This window comes from Bos grunniens, chromosome 6 (assembly GCF_055505025.1).
Source record: "Bos grunniens cultivar Pamir isolate PY7600 chromosome 6, Bosgru_T2T1.0, whole genome shotgun sequence".
NCBI classification, from domain to species: domain Eukaryota; kingdom Metazoa; phylum Chordata; class Mammalia; order Artiodactyla; family Bovidae; genus Bos; species Bos grunniens.
This window is the reverse complement of record NC_141170.1, coordinates 56,778,387-56,789,916: the sequence shown is the minus strand read 5'-3', so window position 1 is coordinate 56,789,916 and position 11,530 is coordinate 56,778,387. Positions and strand designations below refer to the sequence as shown.

The following is an 11,530-nucleotide window of genomic DNA, read 5'->3' as shown; positions in this document are numbered from 1 at the left end:
ATACCTAGGGATGACTGTATGTGTGTTTAGCTGTTTTAAGTAAATGATAAGAATTTATAGCTATCATATGATAACAGCATTCTGAATACGTTGTATATATATCATTCTAGTCAGTCTTGCCAAACATTCTAAGCAATAAAATCTACTATTTGACAAATGAAGAAACTGAGGTTCAAGGTCATTTTAGGGGATGGTATATCCAAGGTTTAAACCCAGCGCTGTGTATACACACAGGCCCCATTCTTAACCACTAATCTATAAACTAAGAAATCATCCCACTTTCTTGTTATGTATTCAGTTCAGTTCAGTTCAGTCACTCAGTTGTGTCCGACTCTTTGTGACCCCATGAATCACAGCACGCCAGGCCTCCCTGTCCATCACCAACCCCCGGAGTTTACCCAGACCCACGTCCATAGAATCAGTGATGCCATCCAGCCATCTCATCCTCTGTCATCCCCTTCTCCTCCAGCTCCCAATCCCTCCCAGCATCAGAGTCTTTTCCAATGAATCAACTCTTCACATGAGGTGGCCAAAGTACTGGAGTTTCAGCTTTAGCACCATTCCTTCCGAAGAAATCCCAGGGCTGATCTCCTTCAGAATGGACTGGTTGGATCTCCTTGCAGTCCAAGGGACTCTCAAGAGTCTTCTCCAACACCACAGTTCAAAACCATCAATTCTTCAGCGTTCAGTTTTCTTCACAGTCCAACTCTCACATCCATACATGACCACAGGAAAAATCATAGCCTTGACTAGACAGACCTTTGTTGGTAAAGTAATGTCTCTGCTTTTCATTATGCTATCTAGGTTGGTCATAACTTTTCTTCCAAGGAGTAAGCGTCTTTTAATTTCGTGGCTGCAGTCACCATCTGCAGTGATTTTGGAACCAAAAAAATAAAGTCTGACACTGTTTCCACCGTTTCCCCATCTATTTGCCATGAAGTGATGGGAGCCGGATGCCATGATCTTCATTTTCTGAATGTTGAGCTTTAAGCCAACTTTTTCACTCTCCAGTTTCACTTTCATCAAGAGGCTTTTTAGTTCCTCTTCACTTTCTGCCATAAGGGTGGTGTCATCTGCATATCTGAGGTTATTGAGATTTCTCCCGGCAATCTTGATTTCAGCTTGTGTTTCTTCCAGCCCAGCATTTCTCATGATGTCCTCTGCATATAAGTTAAATAAGCAGGGTGACAATATACAGCCTTGATGGACCCCTTTTCCTATTTGGAACCAGTCTGTTGTTCCATGTCCAGTTCTAACTGTTGCTTCCTGACCTGCATATAGGTTTCTCAAGGGGCAGGTCAGGTGGTCTGGTATTCCCATCTCTTTCAGAATTTTCCACAGTTGATTGTGATCCACACAGTCAAAGGCTTTGGCATAGTCAATAAAGCAGAAATAGATGTTTTTCTGGAATTCTCTTGCTTTTTCCATGATCCAGCGGATGTTGGCAATTTGATCTCCGGTTCCTCTGCCTTTTCTATAACAAGCTTAAACATCTGGAAGTTCATGGTTCATGTATTGCTGAAGCCTTGGTTGGAGAATTTTGAGCATTACTTTACTAGCGTGTGAGATGAGTGCAATTGTGCGGTAGTCTGAGCATTGTTTGGCATTGCCTTTCTTTGGAATTGGAATGAAAACTGATCTTTTCCAGTCCTGTGGCCACTGCTGAGTTTTCCAAATTTGCTGGCATATTGAGTGCAGCAATTTCACAGCATCATCTTTCAGGATTTGAAATAGTTCGACTGGAATGCCATCACCGCCACTAGCTTTGTTCTTAGTGATGCTTTCTAAGGCCCACTTGACTTTACATTCCAGGATGTCTGGCTCTAGGTGAGTGATCACAGTAGTCTCGTTTTCAACAAATATTTTCTTTAATGCACTCAGTTTAATTTTTGATTTAGAAGTTCTCTGCACTTCAAATGAATATTGAACTGTGAATTTTGATTTGCAAATTCATGTTCGTTAAGAAAATATCGGTATTCGGTAAGCTGAAAAGTTTCAGGGGTAGCTTATTTCCCCTATTTTACTGATGGTTGTGCATGTGTGTATGCTAAATCACTTCAGTCATGTCCGACTCTATGGAACCTTAGGTACTGCAGCCTGCCAGGCTCCTCTGTCCGTGGAGTTCTCCAGGCAAGAATACTGGCGTGGGTTGCCATTCCCCTCTCCAGCGGATCTTCCTGATCTAGGGATCAAACCTGAGTCTCTTATGTCTCCTCCGTTGTCAGGTGGTTTCTTTATCACTAGTGCCCTTACTGATGGTTAGTAAATCTTTTCCCCCTCTAATTGCCAATGTAGTTAGAAAATAAAAATTGATATGTTCCTTCCACTCAAACAGAAGTTCTGAGAACAGCACTTTGGGAATAAGTCATGATTTATTGTTTCTCTAGGGACATGTCTTGCTGGAGAAAAGACCATTACTTTGCCAATGACTGGCAATATTTCTGCAAAACCAATAAATAAAATAGTAAATATGATAGCTATAAAATAGCAACAAATGGAGACGTTTTGCACATATTTTTTGTGATCCAAGTGATTAAACAATTATCCTTCAAACGCTAGCAATATGGCTAAAATTATTTTTCACCATGCAGTAATAATCACACAGAATGGTATATGTGGCAATATTTGGAGACAAGATGAGAAAAACATAATTATCTTTTTATGTTATATTTCTCTGCAAATAAGGAAGTAATTTGATATTCTGATTAAAAAACTAATGCCAACAAGAAATATCCAGGCCTAGGTCTAGCTGCTAGAGTACTGTTTCTACTAGGAATTGAACAGGGGGTACTTTTTTCTTTGAATACATCATTAATGTTAATTTCCAAAGTAGTTCTACCTTGGTTAATACAATATTCGACCCTCTATAGCTTCTGGAATTTTTAACTTTATATTTTAAATAAATAAATGCCCAGTGGTGTCAAACTTGAAATATTTCTGTATTGGTAATGTGGTTTTTCATGGGAATGGGGTGTTTTTTCATGTTTTGAGGGGTTGCATAAATCAAGGCTTAGCTTAGGAAGGTCTTGTTAGTCATGCCCTCTTTTGAGAAGAGCTTTGGAAATGGGAATTATTCTTTGACCACTTTGCCTTTTTTTAGGTCTTTGAACAAATTTCTGGTTTTCTGCCTCAGGGGCTTTTCAACTACCATTTCAGCTGAGGAAGTATCTTCAACTACTGTTGCCCACTTCAAGTCTTTCATGATCAGTCTTTTAATTTTGGTAGGCCCTAGTTTAATGCCTCCTATTAGGAGAGGCTTACTGTGATTCTTCTAAAGTAGGTTCTCTTCTTTTATATTTTCTAATTGTATCCACCATTCCCCCTTGGTAATGCTTGTTACAATTTTTATTATTACTTCTATTTGTTTACTGACTGTTATCTGTTTACCTCTAAAGGCAAGGATCATGCTTGTATAGATCCAGCAATTCTTTGATATTTAATAGGTGCACAATAAATATTGTTAAATGAATAAATGATTGTAAGAGTACATCTGAAGGAAAAGAAGGAAATTCTTGCTCAGGGGTGGAGGCCAAACTGGCAAAGCAATGATAATGTTGTTGTTGTTTAGTCACTAAGTTGTGTCCAACTCTCTGTGATTTCATGGATTGTAGCCTGCCAAGCACTTCTGTCCACGGGATTTTCCAAGCAAGAATACTGGAGAGGGCTACCATTTCATTCTTCAAGGGGCCCTCCCAACCCACGGATCAAACCTGCATCTCCTGCTTGGCAGGCGGATTCTTCACCACTGAGATACCAGGGAAGCCTTGATTATAATGCAAGGAATAATACACTGATAGTGGTAAAAGGTGGCAAGTGGAGTAGTTGGAAAGTGCTATATTCGTATTGAGCAGCTGAGAACAAATTCTAAGCAGAATGAGAGTGGAAACTGTTGAGAATAGCATTGGTGTGTTTTATTGGTGATGACTAGAAATTAGGTTATTTTAAAAAAGAAGGATTCTGTACATCTTAAAATATGCTGTGTTGAGCTATAGCTAATTTTTCTTAGTATTATGTAACCAATGGAAGGTATGGGTCTTAAGTTTATATATCTTTATATTTACTATTGTCTCCTGCTACCCTTGGGGGGCACTCAGTAGATGCTTGTGGGATATTTATTGCCTGAATGAAAAAAGAATTACAAAGATTACCCACTGAAAAGAACAGGTTGATTTTTATTTTAGCTTAAGACAAGTGTGTGAATTGTAATTACCTAGGGTATATTATACATTAGGATGCACATATTCTTATACCAGCAGATACTTCCATTTACTTGTAGTCCAATGCAGTGGTCATGGCTGTGAATTTCCCTGTGACTCAGACTAGCTCATATATGGCACGATTGCTGATGTCATCCAGCTAGCAGATGGGGAAGAAAGAGAAATAGAATGACATACAGTGTCTTGTCAACTGCCTTGGTCCACAAATACCTGTCACTGTTGCACACATCCCCTCGGCAAAAGCCAGGCATTTGTTCTTTCTTCCTTAAATGCAAGAGGCTAGACAATGTAGCTGTATGTATCAGAGCATCTCAGCTTCATAAACACTGGAATAAATTTCCCAAATTTTTAACATCTCTAGGGACAGTAGTTGTGACTTTTATTTTTAACTCTGTACTGTTAATTACTCTCTGAGTTTTCTGAAATAAGCAATAAGCACAGATTAAGTTTATAATCAGGTAAAAGATTATAAACATTAAAATAAAAGGGTCCATGAGAGCTAGCTGAGTGTCCTCCCTCTGGAGGTTTAGATGGGTTGGGGCACCCACTATGGTGTAAGTTTCAATATGTCTTTGTATCTTAGGAACTTCTTCAGGTGCTTGCCAAAGTGACAGAAAATCCACCGTGCATAGTGTAAGGAGGACCCTTCTCTATGCATGGGTGATTTGGATATGACATTTATCAGTGCTGATCACCTGGATTGCCTTGGCTGATCTGGCTGACTTGGAGGATTTTCCATTCTTCCCGTGCAGTTCCATATTTCCTTTCCAAAACCTTTCCTTCTGTCAAAGAGAGGAGTATTTTCTGCTCCCAGAGTGGGAAGGCAACAAAAGAAAAGTTATTTCTTTTTACAGTCTGTTGAAAATCTATTCTTTAGCAAAACCACTTGTGCATGAAGATGAAGGTGTAGATTGAAAATTCATTGTATAAATGTGGGTGAAATCTAATTGATGATTTAATAAGAATTGATATTGATAGCCCTATGCAAGCATGTGGTATGTTCACTGCCCTTTTTTAAGAGTGTGAAAGACAGAAGGAATAGGCAAAGTGAGAAGCCTATGACACCTCCCATCCTACACATTTGATTCCGTATTTTATCTCTGGTTTCCACTCTGAATTTCAGAGGTATTTCTGCTGCTAAGATCCTTTTCAACACTGACCACTGGCTTCAAAGTTCAAGCCTTTCATTTCTTTGCCTCGTACTTACTTTCTGTTTCACTGCTTGCCACTTTCTTGCACTTGTCTTGCTGAAGAGTCCACCATGGCTATTTAATATTTAAAGGTTGGGATCACTTTGCAGGTTTTAGTTTAAAGGTAACCATAGCGCGCGCGCGCGTGCACACACACACACACACACACACACACACACACATTCATTATTAATAGCAGAGATGCACTGTAAGTTCTTGGGAATCTTCTTTCCTTGCGATGTTAGTTTCATGCAAGTGCTGCAGTCAGTAGAATTAGGCTCTGATATTGCTATGTGGCAGGTAGACTAATGCAGTAACAAGGGACCCAGAACTCTGTGAACTGTTTATCATGTGGGTGGATGGGACCATGCTGAAGCGGGAGGTGAAGCCAGAGACTGACAGGCCACGGAAAGTCCGATTTCGGATAGCATCGTCTCACAGTGGGAGAGTTCTGAGGGAGGTGTATGAAGACGGACGGCCAGCAGGCTCTCTGGATTCTGAATGTGCCAGTATCTGTGGCCTAGATGGACTCAGTGAGTCTGATGGCCAGCAGAATGGCCACATAGGATCGGAAGGTGATGAACAGGAGGATGACCAGGATAACCTGCTGGTGTTAGCAAGGGCAGCCAGCGAGAAGGGGTTTGGGACAAGAAGAGTCAACATTTTAAGCAAGAATGGCACAATCAGAGGTGTTAAATATAAAGTCAGTGCTGGACAAGCTCTGTTTAACAATTTGACCAAAGTATTACAGGTAAGTCATTGTACTTTGTCCTTCCTTCCTGATCTTTGTTTCTAACTCACTGTCTCAACACCTCTGTTCTCCAGGTTAAAGCAAGCCTCTCTTATTCATGACTATTACACATTTTATGAGTCACTTCTGCATCTGGGCTATTATCTCAACAGCCATCAATTAAAAATATGGTCAAATGCTTAGCAAACTAGATTGATTTCTCAAAGCCAAATTCCTAACATTTAAGTAGTCTTCTAGTACATAATGACTAAAACAGAATATATGTTTCTTAGCCAAGGAAGGGAAGAAGACAGATTATAGTGTTCAAAGCATTTGAACAAAGCTTAGGAATTAATTTCTGGTTAATCACCTTTAATACACCAGTTTACCATTTGTCATCACTTGTATAGACATTTAAACTAGAAAAGATTGAGTGCTACATTGAGTGGAGTTGGATTTAGTTGGAATGTTATGAAGATAAAAGGCTAATTGGACTTTCTCCCTTTCCTGGTGAGATTGCAGATTTCATCTAAGGTACTTTACTCCATTAATTTGCCTTAAGAACTCCAGAGCAATACTTGAAAAAGTTATTCTTCTATAAATGTATAGTTTGGATCCAGATTTTATAGTAAGAAGTTAGTCTTTAAAATATGATAGATTATGCACCATAATGTAGGAATGCATTGTTCATCCTGGGGTCATTGGCAATGATCTTATGTTAATACAAAGTTTTGAAATTGCCTGGGAGCATTGGTGAAATGATTTTCTGTTAAAAACAGGAATCTTTATTTCACGAATGGAATTCATAATCACTACCGTTAAAGTAGCAAGCCAATATTTTTTCATTGTAATACCATTGTATATTATTTTCAATATTTAAATAAAATGATCTCTGGTGATGAATATTCCAGTGCCTCGACATTAAATAAGGACGTGGGAGTGGTGAGGAATTTAACCAAAGACTTTTATTTTTCATTTAAAGGAAGTATTGGGAAAGGTCACATTTAGGTCACATTGAAGATTTAGAAAAGAAACTAAAGGGTAAAAGCTTTTCAGATCAAAGGTTTTTTTCATATATGGAATTTACCTATGACAGATTTTATAGATTAGGGGTGGGGGTTAGAAAACATCAGAAATCGGTGAATGTTTTACTAGGTTGACAATAATCCTATGTGGTGTTCTGGTCATTAGGCTGAGTTCATCTGAGTGCCTGTGTGTTTCTCCCAGTCCAGGAACTGTTATTGCTAAAGTGTAGAGCAAGACACGATAACAATCACATTTGTAATTGTTTGCTTTCTTGTGATTAATTCAGCTTGTCATGACTTCACTTGCTTTATAATTTGGAGGGTTATTTACAAAACTACTGAACTAATTTTGGTCCTTGGATTAGAATTTGTTGTTCAAATCTCCCAAGAAACCTATCATTTATGAGTAAATACCTTAAACCTTCAAAGCCTGCAAGAGGAAAGCTTTTCCTCTCTGTGGCTTTATCCTAATGAGGCTATAAACTCAAATACAAAATAGAGGAAATTCCAAGGTCAAAAGATTTTTATGCATAATTCCATCACCCTATTTTGTTTTTTTATATTTTAATTTTTTTAAATTATGAAAGTATATAACACATTTACAGGAGACTTAGAAAAAACAAAACAAGGTTATATACAGTTCCACTATATATTACAATTATTTTTTAAGTAGATAAATTAAGATTTTTACTTGGAGTTTCAATATCAAACTCTCAAAAATTAATAGAATGAATACACAGAGAAGTAGAAGGATATATTAGGCCTGAAAAGCATTATGAGCCAATTCAACATAATTAAGATTTATACAGTTTTCACAAAACAGTAGGATACAAATTCTATTAAAGTTCCAATGGACTGTAAATTTGGAAACACTAGAACATATCCAGGAACATAAAACCAGGTGCAAAAATTTCATGGTCTAGAGGTATTGAAATCATACAGAGTCTGTTCCCTTATCATTGTAGAATTATGCTAGAAATCAATATCAAAAATATTTGAGGATAACCCACATATTTTCAAGAGCAGTGTGACCTTTACCAAGAGAGATCTTTGGCTTAGTCATGAAATGCCTCAAAAAAGTTAGCTTGAGAAAAGTAGAGAGGGTAATTGCAGAGAAGAAAGCATCTAAATGAAAAACTAACATTAAAATGAGAAATTAATACTAAACATAGTTTATAAACAAAATCCCATGTACTTGGAAACTAAATGACCACTTTCAAATGATGGGTGTATCCAAGAAGCCATAATTAGGAAAATTAGAAAATATTGGTAATAGAGTAAAAAATGAAAAGAGAATTTACTAGAATTTGTTCCATGCAGTTGAAGCTGCTCAACACAGTAAAATACAATGTGGAGTCTTGAGTAAGGTATGAAAACAAATAATAGACACTAGCATAAAATTTGGTTCATCATTTTTTTAAATAAAAATCCAACAAAACTGTCATTTTCTAATAATGTAACCTCATTCTATTCACTCCATGCTTTAAGAAGACAATAATGGTTACTAGCAGAGGTCTCTCAAAGTTTGATATTTAATCAGTTTTTTTTTTTTTCCCAAGCTGGTCATTTTTTTTTTTTTTTTAATAATTGTAAAGAAATCAGCACGTTATATTCACAAATTGTGGCCATTGTCACTAGTTACGTCATCATTATCACTGCCACCATCTTTGTGGGGATATTCGCCCATCTCTCCAGGACAAAATGTTAAAGTCGCTTCTACCTTATATCAGAGCTGCTAGCTGCACCATTTCAAGGGGTTCCATTAACATCACTGTCTGTGTGAACAGCACAGACATCCACACAGTACTATGCTGAGAGCTGACTTGGATACTGCTGCTTGCTAAGAGATATGTATGTCAGTAAGGGATGACAAATGTCTTAGGCATATGTCTTAGGATGACTGAGTCAGTCATGTCCACAGGCATCCCACATGCAGTATCGGAGAAGCCCCAGAAGGTAAAAGCGGAAGTTACCATTCAATTACACTCATAGGTTGGTATAGGGGCCAAAAGTGCCTCTTCCCTGGATCTCTGTATATTTTCCAAATCCCTTGGGAAGTAATTTAACTAGATGGATTTTACTAGATGGAACTGTAATGTAGCAATTTCTCTCAGGGAGGAAAATCTGAGGAGTCAGGAGTCCTATCTTGGATATTTGGTTAAATTTCACAAACATTCGCACAGTGAATCTTGAAGAAAGGAACTGTGCTGGAAGATCAGGTTGTTCTCCCTGCTCTTCCTTTAAGATATTAAGTTATAAAATCTTAAAGCACTCAACCTGAAACTTGAGAGGAAACCCTAAATATAAATAACATCTTTGAAAAACCATGCAAATCACTTTGCTTTCTCTCTATTAGTTTTCCATTATGTTATTACCATCTCATAAAACACTGGTGACTTGCAAAATTTTCAACTGTGCAAAGAATAGTCATTGAAATAATTTTTACTCCAAACATTTATACTTCTGAGCAGCATTTATTAATTAATAGGAAGTTGTCTATAAAAAGGATATTAGAACAAATTTTTATTTCATTAGTCAATTAATTGCCCTATAAAATTCTGGGTTATTGAAGGTGTGCAGTATGAATCAAGGTTTTTAAGGGTGGTGATGGACCCAGAGAGAAAAGGTTACCTAGATTATCCAGTGGCCCTTGTAGATTGTGGTTTGTTAGTGAATCACTCAAGGGCCTGGTGATGGTCTAAATTATGACTTTTCAGATGCCTGACTTTTTCATCTCTCCCAGAGATCACAGGATGTAATGCTTAAGAGAGGCCGATTTGGAAATCTGAAAGCCTAGAATATAGTCATGGCCTGGAAATAGGCATGTATCAGAAGCTGTTTAGGTTGTTCTTACATATGGTAACCTGAAGAAGGGCATGGCAGCCCACTCCAGTGTTCTTGTCTGGAGAATTCCACGGACAGAGGAGCCTGGTGGCTACAGTCCATGGGCTCGCAAAGAGTCAGACACGACTGAGCTACTTTCACTTCACTTTGCATATAGTAAAGTTCAAGAATTATTGACCAAGATGTAAAAGGAAATTTTAATGAAAAATGATTCATAGTGTTCTTTATGACTTCATTGTTTAATGAGGAAATAAGAAGATATGTATTGACCTATGATTTTTTACTCTGATCAGGTTAGACTATCAGGAGGGTCTTTACTGAGTCAGAGATAAATAAAGATGTACTGATAGACAGGTTTCCTATTGGTATCCTAATTTATCTATCTCTAGTTGGTTTAGAAACAGGTCCAGAAATCTTACCAGTGTAGGTGTTCTTTTTTAGTTATCTTTAAGAAATTCTGCTATAAGAATATTTCCATCTATATAATACTTTTCCTCATTATTTGAAAATTTTAGAAAATTTATTTTTTGTTTAAAAAATTATTCATTGTTATCTCATGCAAGACAAATTACACAATTGTATTGCTCAAGCTCTCCACCCAGTTCATATGATTAAGTATGAGACACACTTTTCTCTCAGCAGCAACATCATTTCCAAAGGCTCTTACAGTGGTCAATGATGCAGATAATTAAGGTCATTAATGTTTTCTGATTTATTCTTATAAAATTACATTTCAGATGGTAATGTTTTCTTGATCTTATCTTCAAACTTGGTAAGCATACTCTGTTAGAATTGCCTAAATAATTTCCATAATTTTAGTTCCCTCTCTTTCTACAAACTTGACATTTCTGTATTAGAGAAAAATAGATGCAAAAAAGTAAAGTAATTATAGCACACACTATAATTTGGTGGCTCTTTTCAAAGAACTCAAATTAGACATATAACCTCCATCTGTGTATGTCTATGCATATCTCTAGCTTGTGAACATGTATTTATGAGCATTCTAATATTTCAAGACATATAATAAAAATAATAATGCACTTGCAGAACAATTATATTATGCAAAGGGTTTTACAAACATTATTTTGCTTAATTGTACTAAATTTTTTGTGAAATAAGGAGGATATTATTATGATGATGTCTGTTTTTAAATAGCTGGATATCAGAGAAATCAGTTATTTGACCCGAAGCTAGAATACTGTCTTTCACTGTTTTAGTTTTGTTCATTTTTAAAAGTATAACACTCTATACAAAAATTCCTCACTTTGCCTTTTGAAATATTGTAATAACAGATATGAAGATATACAGGAATAAATATATCATGATATGATATCATCTGGTCTTTTGAAATTTCAACAACTGGTTAGAAGATTTTTAAATTTATCATCCATTGAACTTTCAATCTTCACCTAGGGGAGGTTTTTCTGCAGCTAAATAGCTTCCATTCAGTTTTAAGTTGTAATTCTATAACATCATTTGATTGAATTGTCATGACATTGGAGAAGTTGAGACAGCAGGGGAATG

At 36.8% G+C, this 11,530-nt stretch overlaps 1 protein-coding gene across 1 annotated transcript; it reads left to right on the top strand.

Annotated features, from left to right (window-relative positions):
* Positions 1-5,774: 5,774 nt before the first annotated feature.
* On the top strand, positions 5,775-9,959 carry GRXCR1 (glutaredoxin and cysteine rich domain containing 1). Its single transcript, XM_086407334.1, has 2 exons — positions 5,775-6,158; positions 9,906-9,959. Exons 1-2 carry the CDS (start codon positions 5,775-5,777, stop codon positions 9,957-9,959), a joined length of 438 nt encoding a protein of 145 aa, XP_086263460.1.
* The last annotated feature ends 1,571 nt before the right edge of the window (positions 9,960-11,530 follow it).